The sequence below is a fragment of the Eublepharis macularius genome, chromosome 8 (genome assembly GCF_028583425.1).
Source record: "Eublepharis macularius isolate TG4126 chromosome 8, MPM_Emac_v1.0, whole genome shotgun sequence".
Lineage (NCBI taxonomy): Eukaryota > Metazoa > Chordata > Lepidosauria > Squamata > Eublepharidae > Eublepharis > Eublepharis macularius.
In genome coordinates, this window is record NC_072797.1 from 45773290 (window position 1) to 45791460 (window position 18171).

Below are 18171 nucleotides of genomic sequence, written 5' to 3' on the forward strand. Positions count from 1 at the left end.
TAGCAACCATATTAGAGACCTGGCAGCCCTGTGTATCGCTCTTCTGGACAGATTAATGCCCCGCTCAAACAGGTGAAAAACCTGTTATTATTATCCCCACAATACAGCACGGAGCTGGGGGCTGAGAGGAGTAGAAGTCTATGAATGGATTTCCTGTTATGTCTAGTGAATCCCTCAGTGAACCTTGATCTCTAGTGATAAAGCTGGTTTTATTCCTTTCCTATTCGGGGAAGATGAGCTAGGAATTTATTATCTCTGATATAATGCATCTGTGTAGTATATTTTGTGAACAAATTATATAATGAGTTGCCTAGTATCCTATAGACTATTGCATTTTATGATTAAAATGGAGGTGTCATTCTCTTTTCTAAGTAAAGGAAAAATGAAGTAAAGGGTTTTTCTAAGTAAAGGAAAAGGTAGATTTTGACAACCACAGTATTCCTGTGATAGTTACAGTTATCCTGGGAGCCTAATTATTTGAAACAGTCATGATGTCTCTACATTAGAGATGGGCACAAAACGAACCACAGAACAAAATTCCATACAGAATGGCCGGTTAGTTTGAAGCGCGAACGCCCGACTTACCGGGCGTGTAGTTTGCTGCCGCGGGGGGAAGAGGAGGGTTGGCGCGGCCGTTGCCCGGCTGGCTGGCCCAGCATGCCTCGGGCCGGCCAGCAGCCAGTAAATTCAAATGCTGGGCGGCCAACCAGGGGGCCGCCCGGCCCGCTGCAGCGGCAGGGCCTCTGCCGGACCTGGGGGAAGCAGTCTTCCCTCAGGTCCGGCAGAACGGCATAAATACCAGCCACCGACCCCTCGCCCCTGCATTCGGGCTCGGCAGCAACATCCCACCCGCCGCGCCCCCTTTTGTTATGGTTTTACTGCTGTTGGTTTGTTAAGACTGTTTGGCGGTGGTCATTGGATCGGATCTCTTTTCGGGGATCAGGGCTCGCCCTGGTTCACGGGAAGGGGATCCCCTTATGGGATCTTGGGAGTGAGGACGGAGGTGCATGCCCAGCTTGGGGGCTGTCAGGGCAGACTCACTCCCAGGTGGCAGGGGGGGATCATGCAGGGGTGTACACCCAGATGATCTCCCCGCTGAATGCCACTCCTGGAGGCTCCCCCTCAGCACGGGTCTGAGGGGGGGAGGGGTCATCGGCTGGCAGGCGGGTCAGCTGATGCTTTGTGGGATCCGATCCTCATGACTGCCAATGCTCCTGTTTGCTGTTTTGTCAATAAAGTTTGGCCATTTTCCTCCACGTTTTGTGTCTGGGGTAGTTCTTGCCGCGCCGCTGCCCTCCGCGAAACCCTTAGCAATAGGCTGCAAATGGAACACATGTTCCGTGGGACCATGTTTTTCCAAAACAAATGAATTTTTCCAGCCGTTCTGTGGCCGGTTTGGAGTTTCACAGACTCCGCACCAGTTTCAGCCCATTGGCTGAACCCAGCGCTCTGGCAGCAGGAGAAAGAGGCTGTCAGTTTCACAAACCCCACGCTGGAACCGGTACAGGGTCTGTAAAACTGACAGCCTGGGCAGCAGGTGTGACATCACTTCCAGAAAAGAAAGCAGAAGTAGCATCACAACTCTCCAAGAATCATTAGAATTACATGGTAAAATCATGGAGTTTCTCGTGGTTCCTAGAGATGACTGAGTTCACTTTCAGGTTTTTCCCAGAAGTGATGGCAACATCATAATTTTAATTTTTTTATTTTCTTTTGCTGGCTGCAGCACTGGCAGAAGGAACTGGGGGTTGGGGATTCCCTGATGCAAGGCTGACTAGGCTATCTAGGACAGAACTCTCTTACTGGTTTTATTTTAAAGGTTTCACTTTTGAAATAGATGCAGAGAAGTTAGCCGTGTTAGTCTGTGGTAGCAAAATCAAAAAGAGTCCAGTAGCACCTTTAAGACTAACCAATTTTATTTTAGCATAAGCTTTCGAGAATCAAGTTCTCTTCGTCAGATGCCTGATACAGAGACTGGTCAAACTCAGAAGAGCAAGAGAGGGAAGAGGCAATTAGGGGGGGAGGGGGAGGGAGCAATCAAAACATTCCTTTGCTAGTATATGTAAACATCTCCTTTTGGTGTGTGTATCAGTTGGCTTCAAAGGAGTTTGCCCTGTTAGTTTGTGGAAGCCAAACAGCTAGACCATCCAATTCCAATGCAGTATGGGCCTTCGGTAACCACAGCTCTCCCTGCCAGATGCATCTGACAAAGAGATCTGTGGTTCCCGAAAGCCCACGCCAGGTACCACTGAGCTCCCCCAGACCCCACCTCTGTAAAGGAAATCTGTTACCTGTGGTAATGTGATAACCATTCATAGTCCCTATTCAGTCCCAGCTTGACAGAGTCAAATTTGCATATGAATTCCAGTTCAGCAGCCTCCCGTTGGATTTTGTTTTTGAAAGGTTTCTGTTGAACTACAGTGACCTTTAAGTCTTTGATGGAATGTCCTGCTAGATTAAAGTGTTCTCCCACTGGTTTCTGGACGTTTCCATTTCTAATGTCAGATTTGTGTCCATTTATTCTTTTGCGTAGAGGTTGGCTGGTTTGTCCAATGTACAGAACAGAAGGACATTGTTGGCACATGAGGGCATATATCAGATTGGAGGATGAGCAGCTGTAAGAGCCAGAGACAGTGTAGTTGATGCCATTGGGTCCTGTAATTGTATTCCCTGGGTAGATATAGGGGCAGAGCTGGCATCTGGGTCTGTTGCAGGGCCTGGTACCTGTGCTGGTGACTCTGCTTGCCGATTCATGGTTGTGAGTGAGAAGTCGTTTAAGGTTGGGGGGCTGTCTGTAGGCAAGGAAAGGTCTTCCACCCAGGGCTTCTGAGAGAGAGGTATCATTTTCCAGGATGGGTTGTAGCTCACTGATGATACGTTGGATGGGTTTGAGCTGGGAACTATAGGTGACAACCAGTGGTGTTCTGTTGTTAGTTCCTTTAGGCTTGTCCTGGAACAGGCTGTTTCTGGGTACTAGTCTGGCCCTGTTGATTTGTTTCTTCACTTCATTTGGTGGGTACTGTAGTCCCAAAAATGCCTGTTGTAAATCTCTTAAGTGTGAGTCTCGGTCCAGAGCATTGGAGCAGATACGGTTGTAACGTAAGGCTTGGCTATAGACAATAGACCGAGTGGTATGTTTAGGGTGGTAGCTGGAGGCATGTAGATATGAGTATCGGTCTGTTGGTTTCCGGTATAAGGTGGTATTTATCCGTCCATTATGTAGTTGTACAGTGGTGTCCAGGAAGTGTACCTGTTGTGTAGAGTGGTCCAGGCTTAGGTTGATAGTAGGGTGAAAGTTATTGAAGTCCTGATGAAATCTCTCAAGAGCTTCCTTCCCATGGGTCCAAATGATGAAGATGTCATCCAGGAATCTTAAGTATAGTAGCGGTTCCAGTGGATGGGAGCTGAGGAAGCGTTGTTCCAAGTCCACCATGAATATGTTAGCATATTGTGGTACCATGCGTGTGCCCATGGCTGTGCCATTAATCTGTAGATATAAGTTGTCACCAAATTCAAAGTAATTGTGAGTGAGTACGAAGTGACAAAGTTCAGTGGCGAGGTGTGCTGTGGTTTTGTCCAGGATAATATTCCGTATGGCTTGCAGTCCATCCGCATGTGGGATATTGGTGTATAAAGCCTCCACATCCATGGTTGCTAGGATGGTGTCATCAGGTAGGTTGTCAATGGACTGTATTTTCCTGAGGAAGTCAGTGGTGTCCCGTAAATAGCTGGGTGTGCTGGTGGCATAGGGCCTGAGGATAGAGTCCATGTATCCTGAGACTCCTACCGTGATAGTGTCTCTTCCTGAGACGATGGGGCGTCCTGTGTTACCCGGTTTATGGATTTTGGGTAGTAGGTAGAATTTTCCTGGCCGTGGTTCCTGGGGTGTGTCCGTATGGATGCATTCTTGTATGTCCACAGGAAGTCTTCAATATTTTATTGAGTTCTCTTTTATATTGCTCCGTAGGATCAGCAGGTAGTATTTTATAGAATGTTGTGTTGGAGAGTTGTCTTTCTGCTTCCTGTATATAATTCTGTTTGTCCATGATGACCACTGCTCCACCTTTGTCGGCTTCCTTGATTACGATGCCAGAGTTGTTTTGGAGGCTGTTTATGGCATCTCTTTCTGCATGGCTGAGGTTCTGCTTTAGGTGTTGTTGTTTGTCAATTATTTCATTCCATCAAAGACTTAAAGGTCACTGTAGTTCAACAGAAACCTTTCAAAAACAAAATCCAACGGGAGGCTGCTGAACTGGAATTCATATGCAAATTTGACTCTGTCAAGCTGGGACTGAATAGGGACTATGAATGGTTATCACATTACCACAGGTAACAGATTTCCTTTACAGAGGTGGGGTCTGGGGGAGCTCAGTGGTACCTGGCGTGGGCTTTCGGGAACCACAGATCTCTTTGTCAGATGCATCTGGCAGGGAGAGCTGTGGTTACCGAAGGCCCATACTGCATTGGAATTGGATGGTCTAGCTGTTTGGCTTCCACAAACTAACAGGGCAAACTCCTTTGAAGCCAACTGATACACACACCAAAAGGAGATGTTTACATATACTAGCAAAGGAATGTTTTGATTGCTCCCTCCCCCTCCCCCCCTAATTGCCTCTTCCCTCTCTTGCTCTTCTGTGTTTGACCAGTCTCTGTATCAGGCATCTGACGAAGAGAACTTGATTCTCGAAAGCTTATGCTAAAATAAAATTGGTTAGTCTTAAAGGTGCTACTGGACTCTTTTTGATTTCACTTTTGAAAGACATATATGTGGCTATACAGAAGAGGAATAGATTTATATCTAGAGTTTTTAGAAAACTGAATAAAAATAAAAAATTACCTTGTCTTTTTTCGTACTATGATGTCCTGTTAATCTTCCAAAATAGACTAGACTTGATTTAAAATGAGTGCATTCCTATACTGAAGCAGCTCCTCTTCTTCTGGAGCAAAATAATATTGTGATGTTTTGTCAAGAAAGTAACAATGACAAAAATAATGGTGACCGCCCATTTGACCAATGTTTCTTTGTCACATCACATTTTCTGGCTATTACACGTGTTTCTTGAACAATAGTCAATACCTCTGAGTATGGTTGCCAGGTCCCCTGACTCCTTTGGTGGGAGATCAGGGGCCTGGTACTTACTTTGCTCCATTCCTGTGTATATGAGCGCTGTGTGCACGCATGCTCTGACTTGTGCAATGATATCACTTCTGGGAAGCGACGTATTTTATGCAGTGACTTTTTAGAAGTGACATACTTTATGCAGGCAGACTTTTTAGTTATCTAAATGGAATATGCTCACAACAAACTATTTGTTTGAACAGGCCAACATGAGCACAAAATCTAGATTATGGAACAAGTTAAATGAGTAAGAGAACCAGAAGACTTTTAAAGTTTCCAATATCAATAATGCTGAACTCACAGTGTTTTAGGGAAGCTGTGAGCTTTCCATGAACTCCCAGTGGTTTTTTTCCCTCTTGTGCCAAGAGGCAAGGCAGGTAGCCCTGCTGAGCCCAGCGGTAAGGCAGGTAGCCCCACTAAGCCCAACAATGAGACAGGAGGCCTCAGTGTATTTTTTTCTGGTTTTCAATTTTTTCTGTGATCCCCCAGGTTTGCAAAACTGCTTAGTGTCATTGTGGCTCCAATCCATGGATTTAAATATCCTCAGATGAGGCCACACTTGACTATTAGAATATATGATGATGTGCCATAACATTTCTTCAAGCACACAGAAGAATCTGTAGGCTAGAGTGAAAAAACCTAAGTAAATATTTCAGTTCTATTGGTGGATTTACAATAATTCTACTACTTCAACTGAGGATGAATTCTTGTCTTTATCTTACTTTACCAGTCCTATATGCTATGCTGGATTATTTAGTGAGTCTTGGAGCATTTTGTTAGGGCAAGAATCAGTGTCGTATAAACTATGCTGACTTCTCAAGAACCTTTTATTTTCTCATTTTATGGTCCTAATTTCAGGCTTCTGGAATGCAAAGATAATTTGAGCGTCATATCCTTTTAGCCAGGAATTAGTATATTTAAATTACTGTTGCTTCCAAGAAAGACACTGACATTGTCAAGCCTGATACCAAGCAAGATACTCATCTTTGTTGAACAAATTCTTCCAAGGTTACATTTTTAGATATGTGGCTGGTTTGTGGGAGTCAGAACAGGAGCACAGGGACTATTTGCTTATAATGGGAGAGCAAACCTGAATAAATTTCTTAGCTTCTTTTGTAACTTGATTATTGTTAATTGATTAAAGGGGTTAAAGAAGTAGTTCTTGGTTAAAACAAGGCAACTGGGCTTTTTGCAAGATTGTTGAGAATGCACAGCGTACTGTGCAATCATACCAGAAACATTTCTACTGTAATGATTTCAGCCAAAGTGTCCAGTTGAAAAGGGATTGGTAAACTGGACACAGTCACCATGCTATACTAGGTATCTGGCCTCTGTATAATCTTAGTTTTTGGTGTGTACTTATTGTTCACATTACGGTTACCAGGTCCCCTGGAGTTCAACTGGGGGTTTACTAAGTCCCCTTACTCCCCCTGTGGGAGGTTGGGAGCCTGGCACTTACCTTGCCGCTCAGGGTTTTTTCTTTTCTGTGCGCGCCCTGTGCGTGTGCATGCGCCTGGATTGCGTGATGATGTCACTTCCGGAAGTGATGTCATCGCACGGGGGTCAAAGGCTGGCTGGGAGTGCTCCTGCACTCACCAAGGGCTGGATCAGGCCCTGCAGAGCATGATTCTCCCCAAAACGGGCCCACTGTGGGTGCAGGAGTGCATGGCTTGGCTCATATCAGGGAGTGCAGTACAGCTCAGCTCGAAGCGTGCAGCTTGGCTTGGCTCGCACCACGCACCCCAAGCTGAGCTGAGCTGCATTGTGTGCCCCAAGCTGCATGCCCCGAGTCAAGCCACACTGCGTGCCCTGAGCTGAGCCACAGCACGCGGCTCAGCTTGGCTCAGGGCACGCAGCGCAGCATGGCTTGGCTCAGCTTGGGGCATGTGGCACAGCTCGGGGACGTGGCTTGGGAGCGCAGCTCAGGGAAGCACGCCCTCAACACCCAAATAAGTGGGTGCAGGGGGTGGAAGGATGGGAGCAGGGGATCCCCTGCCCCTGGCAGGGGAATGATAACCCTAGTTCACATGAATACAGTATTCGAGTCCCTAGCCAAATGGTCCCTTTGCACATTTTAGCAGAGTAATTCCTCTTGGAACACTTATTGCATGGTTGCCAAAGGCTGGACATACCCCAATCTCCTCATTACCGCTGTGATAGTCTCTTCTGGAGGGGATTGCCCCAGTGGCTTGGTTCCTGTTAAAGGTGTCTGGGTGTTTGTTCCTGTGCTTAACTGCAAGGATTTTAGATTTTGTGCTAATTGCTAATACCTGAGAAGGGCCTTTAGTCTGCATATATCAACTGCTTGGGTTTTTCAGAAGCCTCTTCTTGAGCTTGCTATCTAAAATGCTAAAGACAATATTGTCTCTTGATATTAGATGTATGGAGGCCTCAAATTTACAGTGCACAAATTTGTCCCTGTGTGTTGTTTTAGGATTTCCAGGCTGAGTTGCTGATGATTTCTAGAACTGTACTCAGCCCCGGCGCAGGGTTTCTGGCGCTGGAGGCCAGCATCACGCTCCCGGACTGTGTGATGACGTCATCATGCAGTGCCGCCAGTGGGTGACTGGGGCAGAGCAAGGAGGCCGCCCGCATGCTGCACGCCACCCCAGCTGCCTGTCGTCCCTGGCCCATGGCTGCTGCGCTTGCCCAGGGGTGGGCGGCGGCGGCGGCAGCGGCACGGGGCTGGCCAGCGGTGATACAGGATGCGTGGCTCCACCCTCGGCCCCCCCTCTGGCCCCCCCTCTGGCCATGCAGCGCCCACAGCCCCCGCCTCACCGCCTCAATGGTGGCGCCGGCCCTGGTTGTACTACATTACTTCTGGGTTTTCTCTGGAAGTGATGTAGCCCTGCAGATGACACTGGCGGGCCTTGCAGCTGTATGTTGTGTAAAAGCATATTTATTTATTTAAAACATTTTTAAGGTCCTCAAGGGGACAAATTTAAAAAGTTAATTTTTCATAAAATAAATAATTTAAACAGTTTAAACAAAACACATAAACATGCATATGCATGAATGGGAAGCAATGCTGCAAGGTCCCCTGCTCTAATGGGAAATCCCCAGCCCCCACTAGCTGCTGCCCCCCACTGAGGCTTACCTGGTTGGTGGAGGGAAGGACACACGGGAACAGGAGGCAGCCCTGAAGACATGTGCAAAGCACATGTGCTTACCCATGATAACAGAAAATGACACCATTTTTGGCATGATACAGAAGCAATGGGTTGTGACAGAGGCTGATTTTTAGATAATCGGCCCCTAGCACAACCTAATGTTTCTGTGTTGCACTGGAAATTCATCATTTTCCATCAATGCAGGAGTGCACGGGAGCCCCAGTGGCTGATTCTCTAAGAACCAGCTTCAAACATAGCCCATGTTTCCTTTGAGCCCCTATTTCCTATTGAATGTATGGGGTGGGCTGTGGCCTGAGCCAAGCTGAGAGGCCTTTAAAACCTGGCACACACTACATTGATAGATTCAGTGTAGGTTTCTGAATATAAGTAATGCAATGGGAAGAAACTCTGAACTAGCAAATCACACCCAGAAAAACATAATTCAGTAACACAAAACTAACACTGAATTGTGACCAATGGGATTCTACCACTTACACATCTTTGTGGTATTTGACCAATGCTTATCAGAGCAATACCTCACTAATGTTTACTGGAAGTTAGAATGTCACTGTTGCCTCCTGCATATGTTAATAATTGCACTGTGTATGCCTACATGAATACCAATATATTCAGAACTAGAACAACCTCCTGCTGCTTTTGCAGTTGTAACATTCTTTTGTTCACAACACATCTTTCTCTTAAACAATCACCACAAGCTGCTGCTTCAAACAACATTCTCCGGGAACAGTTACACAGACTACAGAGGCCCTGCTTCGGAGTAAGTGGTTCAAGAATTTCAGCCACAGTCTCAAAATAAAAATCTAGCGCAGCTAATTATTAAATTAAGCTGCAGAAACTACCATTGCATTGTCAATATGGAATGAGTGTGGCATTAATTTAAACTTTCTTAGAACTGCAATGAAATATATATTAAGACTACTGTAACTGTTTTACACAAGCCAAGAATATATTACAGTCATAAATGAAACAGAAGACACAAGAAAAGCATCAAGGATGCTTAAATTGAGAACAGCAGAACATTTGCCCTCCTCTTCATTTCCACATCATTTCCCCTTTCCCTTCTATAAAAGCCCCCGTAGCCTCTCCCCCTCCTGCTTCCTTCTCTCCTTCTCACCTACCAGCCAACCTACCTTTACCTATCACCTCTTTTAACCCTCCCTTTCCCTGGCATCCTCTATCTGGGTAAACGAGTGGTATGGTGCTGGCTGGTAGGCCAGGCCTAGTTGTTCAATAGAGAACCTGCAAGGACTGGGGGGAGGGATTTGTATCCCATCCCCCATATTATTTCCTCTTGTCCTCCTGGCAGCTCCCATATCTCACCTATCTCTACTTCCTAGAGAATCAGTTTCGTTTTGGTTTCCTTAGATTACAAACGTAATGTGATTATATAATATTTACTCAATGTCATGTTTTCCAAAAATGAAATTTAATACTGTACAAATTGTTGGGTTATATGATTATAAAGTTCTGAGAGGTTCAGATAAAGAACCAAGTTCCAGTTCTCCCACCATTCATCAGAAAAGGCGCTTTGAATCAAGGTCATCTTGCTTGCCTTTCAAAGTGCCAGAAGGGGCTTGTCACGCACATTTTGGCCGATCATTCCAAAGCAGAGGAGCAGCCAGATATTACAATGTATATAATCTCCTGGTTAAGGACATAGCTAAAAGGTTCTGCTGGGCATATCTAAATTTGTGTATTGGATGATATTTTTTCTTTTCTTTTAGTAGCATTCTGTCGCTAGCTGGTTTTATTATTTGTAAATTATTTTTATTAGATTTTTATACTGGTTTTATTATTAATACATTGCAGATATTAGCTGTATTTACCACATAGTATACAATTTCTTTTCCAGAAAAAATAATGCAATTACAATATTTTTATGGTGGATTTCAATCTATATCTACCTTGTTTGACAAAATATTATAAGAATTGAAAAACTGATTATTAGAGCCAAATTACAAAAAGTGCAACATGAAGAAAATGTACAACGAAATATTACAATGCTGCAGGCTATACAGTACTATTTTCTTCAAAGTAGCTGTTAGGCTGTCAAGAATTGTTTGATATTTTAGAAGAGTATCTGGTTATAAGCTTGTCCAAACTATGTCAGAGAATTGCATCTGTGCAAAATTATTTTTGTATGTGTGTCTGCATTCGATGCTGTAAAATATAGGGAGATAAAGTGATTTGATGTAAGTAGTTTGTTGTTTGATATAGTGCTATATACATTTGTGTATATCTTCTGTCTGTGACTAGAACAGATGCTTTTTATTAAATTTATTGCCTACTCTAAGTGGTTTAGACTGAGGCAGTAATCAGTGGGTCTCCCAGGTGTGTATTATTAGAACAATAATTCACTGGTCAGAACTTGTTAATCTTCCCGCTCTCCTACAATTTTTTGCTTATACTAGTAAGAACTCAAATTCACAAGTTTTAACTTGGTTTGTATAAGTGCTGTTTAACCGTAGTACAAAGGATTTAAGCTGTTTTCTCTCCAATTTATTGAAAACTATAACTTGGTAAGAAAAGTTATTGCTAATTTTTTCAGTTCACAAGAAGCTTGTTAGGCTTCATCATAGTGAGGTTAGCAGAGGAAATTGAGTGTCTTACAGTCAGCTTATTACTCCATTGCAGACAGCTCCACAATCTTTAATATTTTTTTGTGTATTTGCCTTTAAGTCAGGGTCTGTCTGGGGCAAAAAATATTTCAGGAAAATCCTGAACTATATGGAAATGTTCGAGTTAGGGTTTCCAGTTGTCTGCTGGTGGTGGGCAATCTCCTGGGGGTTTGCCACCAGCAGGCAACTCAGGCAAGTGACATCATTGCACCACTGGTGGCATGCTCCTGGAAGTGTGCTGAGTCCCCTCTCCCATTAGGAGGGTATGGGGACCTGGCAACCCTAGCCCAAGTTGACCTCTGAGCAGAATTAGACCTTTGCTAAAAATATAGACAGAGCACAAATTGATTGAACTTTCTCCCTCATGTTACAAATGGTGCATAATAAAATGTCCACTGAGAGATAGCATGAACTACCTGCCAGTTGGGCATCACATTCAATCATTCTTGTATTTAGTTAAATTAGAACTCTTGTATTAGCAAAGTCTTAGGCTGTGCAAGTCACCTAGTCCCTTTCTAAAACAAGTTTCCGCTGGGCAATTGATTTAGTAGTTGGCTGAAAAATAAGAACAGACTGTTCAAAGAGTAAATTATAATGTTACTGTAAGTATCACAAAGTTGAATTATACTCTGTATATTTCCTTATTTCACATAACTTCCTGAGGAAGATTAATTTATGACAACAATGTATGCAACAATGTATGTGTTTGATATGATGAATAGTTTATTAATAATTTGTGATGGTATTTTCATAGACTATGGTATCTCCAATGGGTCAAGTGAGGGGGGGGGCGGGATTTCTCTGGTTTGAAACTGTGGTCTGATTTTGTTTAATGGCATTATAAAACTGAAAATTATTTTCTTGAAAATAAGGAGGTAGTGAAATATTCTAGTGAAAATTCTTCTAATGGAAGAAAAGGGAATACCTTTTTGTTTCTTATTTCAATACATTGGTTTACTGTAACAGTTGATACTACCCATGTCAAACAGATTGCTAAAATATTTATGAAAAGCTCTCTTTTTTTGCAGATCCATTGCACAGACTTTGGGATTTATTTGGTTACTCAATTCATCCAAATGAAATAGATGAACCCCCCATAGATACTGAATCAACTCATGATGAACCCTGCACAGCAACCCCTGATGAAGAGTCATCAGAAATCTTAATTCTGGACCCTTTCTTCGCAGAAATCTACAATCTTGTAGAGGAAGAAGAAGAAGAAGAAGACTGTGAAAATACTACTGATGTTACAACTCCCCCTGCATTGCAGTTCATCAATGGAAAGCAGCAGGTGACAACTGCACCTAAAGATACAAAAGCTGAAGAAGCACGGAGTGACCAAATTGAAAGTTTATCCCATTTGAAAAATGTAACATTTTCACAAATCAATGAAACGAGCATAGTCCCTGAGAATGAATTCTCCAGCACAGTAATGCAAAATGAATCCACAGAAGCTATAACTAGCCAATCAAACCCAATGGCTGAGTCTGCCATAATAGAAGTGATCTTTAGTGGGGAATCAGAAGTTTCCACTACAGATAAATCCCTTGAAATAACATCAATACATGACCATTCTTTATTAGAAGTTACAGAGAAATTAACACGTGCTGGAAAAGACCATTATAAGACCGTAACCAAACAACCTAGTGTCAGTACAGAATACTCAGGAGATTTTAGTACTGACTCCAAACTAAATAGTGATGTCTTTTCACATACTGGGAAAACAACATTAAATGAGTCAAACAGGTTTTCTGCTACACCTTCAGATCCAAGTAAGTTTTCTGCTACCACTGCTGTAGCCATAAGCATGGAAGAGGCTATATCAAAGGAAGCTTCCACTCTACAAAATGATTATAAATCATCAGGAAGGCCTGAGATACTTTCCATACTAAAACATTTTGAAACAACCAAAAGTCCTAATTCATTGAGTATTCCAGAAGGCTCTGGAGATGAGCAAGAAGATAATTCTAAATATGCAACCATGGTAATAAAAACAGCAGAAACAGAAGAGATTACCAGTTGGGAAACTTCCTCAAATTTTGGCAAAACCCTTCCTACCACAAGTAGCTCTAGCATCTCACACCATCCTGCTTCTTTGTACAAGGAAGCTACCTCTACAACTGAGCAAGGTTCTGTAGAATCTTCTACTAAATATATTACTGAACTAATTTTAAAGAACAAAGGTCTGACTTCTATCAAAACTGCAATAAAATTGGAAGGAGATGAGGATGACACTGTGAGCACCATTTCTTCACCTTTGGAATATCCAGTTACTGTTGAGACAGAAAAGTTGCTATTCAGTAATGAATTTGTGACCTTTAGTGATAAGGCCAGAACTGAGAGCCAAGAATCTATAACCCTCAGCAAAACCATATCAGTGACAGATACTCCACAACCCAAAACAAAATATTTCACTGAGAAGAGAATGCCTATAGAAGAAATATCTGGAGATGGATCCACAGATGTTTGGAGGAAACTTGGCACAGGCGTGCTTTTTAAGGGGCCCACAAGCAAAGTGGTAAGTACTGTCTCCCCATTTATTGAACCTGGTTCTGGAGAAATGGATGACATGATCCAGGCTACCATGACTTCATTTCCATTGTCTGGACCTGAAAACACTGACACACAAATAAAAGAAAGAGACATTTTTATCACAGATTCCTCATCTGTGAAACATGCAGTAACAGTTGACCCCAGAATGCCAATGTTAAGTACTGAATCACATAGGTGGGCAATGGAAACTATAACTAAAGGTCAAGTATCAAAGAACATAACAAATAGTGAAGGACTAACAGATATAACTAATACAGTTACATTGTTGCCATTTAGTGAAAAATCTATCCTTGAGTCAAATGAAGAGGTGACAGTGTATCCTATAGCAACAAAACAGAAAATCGACTTCTTTGAAACATCAGATGTGGCATCATCTGTGGTGCCTTTGATGAACATTACCCATGATGTTGAAAACATAAATCCAGTAACTGAACTTATTGAAAGTGAAAGTGCTGTAATAACTTCCCCCAGTTCTCCTACAATATTGACAGATAGCATTGTTCTAGAAGAAGGAGACTCTATATTGACAAAACATGAAACTGTAGAACCTGTTCTGTCAGGAAGTACAAGATACGTTTCTCCAACTACTTTTACAGAGAAAACTTCCCTTATGGATGTGGGCTCAGGAGATGAAGACAGAGATGAAAGAATGGTTAATACTCAATTTTCATTGATGGAACAGGGTTCTGGAGACATAGACTCTTTTACAGATCCTTCCATAATAACAACAGTTGTATCCCGATTACTCGTAGAAAGAGTTGGAACTCAAACAATAACAAATGTAAGACAAGAAAGTCATGTAACATCTAAGTATAATTTGTTTACAGATGCACCTACAGAATTAAGCATACATAGTGACACTGACATCACCACAACCAATACAGGAATTGTACAGAAAGATACTAATGTACACAGAATGGAAGACGAAGCACCTGTTGAGCTGGAAATAAAAGATATTGCTGTAAGACCTGTCTTGAAAGATGAAACAAGTTCTGGTGAAGAAGACATTGCAGAAACATCAGGAAAAATGCCACTTTCATCTAGTGCGGGAACAGAAGAGTCTTACATAAAGACTACAGAATCTGGACAGTTAAGAAATTCAAGTATTTTCACATTTGTACCAAACTTAGAAGATGTGAAATTTGATGTCAGTTCTTCTACTGAGTCTGTGCAAACAATGCTGTCTCCACTTGATAAAACTCTCAATATAGAATCTAAAATATTTCAAAACAACACTGTAAGCAGTTCACCAACTTTGGGGGAGAAAAAAGAGTTGATGGTACAAAATGTTTACGCTACTGAGGCACCCTCTCTTAAGCACACTCTCTCAGCACTCACATCTAAATCAGTTACCACCACAGTTATTGATAAAGTTCACCTGTCCTCAGAACAAAGCTCTGGAGATAAATTACTTACAGTTCCATCCACCATTGTGCCTGCAAGTTCTGCTATATTACATGGAACTTCAAGTAGATTAAATTATGATATTCCTAACTCTAAAACATCAAGAGTAAATTCAGAGGAGGAAATAAAGGCATTTCACAGTCACCCCAGTGAACCAGATGACGATTCTAGCAACAAAATCCAATTATTACATACTACAGCAGAAACAGTGCCTACAACAAAAGATACAGTTGTTATTCTTGCATCCACCCAAGAAACAAGGTTGATTGATACTGAGGCATCAACTATAAAGCTGTCCTTTCCTGAAAAGTCTCAAAACCAAGAAGATTATTATCAGAAAGAAGGAAGAATAACATCATCGATTACAATAGCTAGGGATAGAATTTCCCAGGGGGAGGCCACTCATATGATGAGGCATAAAGATACAACTACTGTATCTGAATGGATTAGAGGAACCTCTAAAGGACTTACTACCACACCAGAACCCAAAATGTTGAGCACAATAGTTTATGAAAGTTCTGGAGAAGGATCTGGCTGGCTGGATAGCATGGGAAAGCATTCTGATTCACCCACTCAGTTCCCAGAAAGAGAAATAATACTTGCATCTCATCCCCATGCTGAAAATTATTCCGAGATTGTGAACCCAGATGTAGCAATAGATGGATCACAAACTGTGTTACCATTAGAAGAAAAACAAGAGCTACCAACTTCAGGCAGTGATCTCTCAGAGACATCAGTTGATGAAATTTCTACAAATATCATGAGAGACTATGAGGAACTTATCCCAATGGTTGATGACAAAAAGAATTACTCTGGAGATGCTTCTAATTTTAGTGACATTACCCTAATTGGACCACACCATGGAATAATATCAGATGAAACAACAATTATAGATGCTGATTTCATGAAATCAACACTTGAAGACACAAGTACCCAAACAATGGTGCTTACTGAGACACACTCATCATATGATCATAATACTGCCACAACTATTGATATGACGATTCAGAACACATCACCAGAATTTGCTTTTACTGATGATGAATTAGGCAGCTTTGGAGATAGTCGAGGGACACCTGAAACCAAGAAGTTCATATTCAGTGAACCAATAATATTTGAACATACACCAGTGCCAGATGATATGGGTTCAGGAGATGTTATATCTTTTACAACAGGAAGTCCCATCACACATGAGTTACCTAAGATAGCTACTTTGTTTCCAGGCATAACATTTCTTGCCAGCTCTACCATATCATCTCCAACCAGCCCCAGAACTGATAAAAATGAAAAAATGTCACAGTTGGAAACTAAAGATTTTACATCTAAAACTGCTATAGAAGACAACTCTGAATTACAGACATTGTCAGACAACCAAGCAATAGCTGATGAAAGTGAAATTGTTTCTACTTCTGGCCTTTCAGAAAAGGAACAAATAGAGTTGGATGAAAAGAAAGACATCACACCTTTCTCTGTACCACCATACTTACTTACTAAGACTGTACAAACTTTGACAACAAACTCTGAAGAAGCAAGCATTGTTTCCATACAATTGGTTTCCCAAAGTGCCATAGTGACTGAAAAAACAAATAATGATGAAATAAAAACTGCATCCACAGAATCCATCAAAAAAGATTCAGAAAAATTTCTTCATGTAACTGAAACACCAAAATCTCCTGTAACGGTCCATTTGCTAAATGGAGCTAACAAGTATCCTGAAGAAATCACGTTAAGTACTGCATCATCAGTAGATTCTGCAAAACATAATTTGTCATTGACTCAATCCTTCAGAGAAGCCAGTGCTGATATCACAGCAACTTATAAACCTCCCCCTAAAGAATCATCTGATGGCATTCAGTTTCCATTAACGTCTTCTCCCAAAGTGGAATCAGAAGGTACAATCACTGAAAGTACAGCTGTTTCTAGTAGACAGGTAACTCAAAGCAGAGGAAAAGCAGGAAGGTCTTCATCAGAACTGTTTGCCTGGAAAGAAGTAACTGTTTCCGGAGAGTACCTTTCAAAAGAATCTAAACCAACAGCCTTTACACAGTTAAATACTAAAGTGTTAATAGACAGTTCAGAAGAAGACACTTCTGAAAGTGTGAAGAAATTAAATCAATTAGATGAAAACAGTGCTGCGGGAGCCTTGCCATGGTTATACACGACATCTTCAGTTCCACATGAAAGTAAAACAGGTGAAGTGTTTGATGCTGATGAGGAAGCCAGTGCTCAGCCGATTTTACCTTCACCCCCTGTAGACACTCAGACTGATTTGGATGTGCAGAAAGAGCCTACAGCATTTTCTTTTTATACTGCAACCAAAAGCCCACATCCTGAAAGCATTCCTGAGTATAACAAGCAGACAAGAAACACCAAGGAGTTAAACACCAATGAACTTGTAACACCACCATTTTTACTTCTGGATGTTACTAATGGATCAGATTTCCTGATTGGCACAGGTGGGGGTTCAGTTGAAGGCACAGCAGTTCACATACCAGGTAAGAGTTAAATTGTTATATCCTTTTCCTTCAAAATGTGTTGGTATTCCCATGAAAAGACTTGTCTTCAGATAGGATATGGAAGGCAATGAAGGTAATCTTTAGGTTCAGTTCACACAATAATGGTTATTAATTAATGGATATTAATGGTTAGTCATTCTTGCATGAAAAAAAGTGGTGTGAACTGTCCATGAAACTTTTAGGGTAACAAAATGAAAGGTTGTTGCTATTAGCAGAGTATGTTGAGAATGTTGGTATTTGATATTTCTCATTCGATGCGGATATGCTCAAATGCAAACGTCTATTGCATGAGTAGTACAGTAATATCACACATGGTACTATTGATAAGAGTCACATTTACATCCAGATCCTGGACCAAAAACTTATTCACAGTGGACAACAACTGTAGATAATACTGTGATCCTTGATCTGTGCATTTGCTCATGTGTTTTGCAACGCACAGTGACATCCTAAGCAGAGTTACTCCAGTCTAAGCCCATTGAAATCAATGGGCTTCGACCAGAGTAACTCTGCTTAGGATTTCATTGACAGTGTGTGTTTATGCATGTGAAGCATGAACAAACTCCCATTGTGAGAACAATCAGGTGGATGATTTAGTAGCCTTAGTGGGAATGGTTACTTTTCTTGGTTTGATTGTACCTGAAATGTTGATTAATTGGGTGGGAAATTTTTCTGAAGATGTTTACATATGTAATTGTAAAAATGTGTGCAAATGTTCTCAAACTCTGTTAGACATATATTTCTTTAGCTGAAATTCTTAAAACTAAACAGAAAATATCCTACTGTTTCTTAGTGTGGATTTTTATATGAAGCCTTACCTGTAAATGGCA

The 18171-nt window shown here is 41.8% G+C and overlaps 1 protein-coding gene across 1 annotated transcript in view; it reads left to right on the forward strand.

Moving 5' to 3' along the window:
• The window catches only part of VCAN (versican), a gene marked incomplete at its 5' end in the record, with an annotated part of 158903 nt that overhangs the window by 58022 nt on the left and 82710 nt on the right, over nucleotides 1-18171 (forward strand). The window contains one exon of the mRNA XM_054987095.1: nucleotides 11897-17320. Coding sequence (XP_054843070.1) covers nucleotides 11897-17320 — 5424 coding nt within the window. The remainder of the gene's footprint in view (nucleotides 1-11896; nucleotides 17321-18171) is intronic.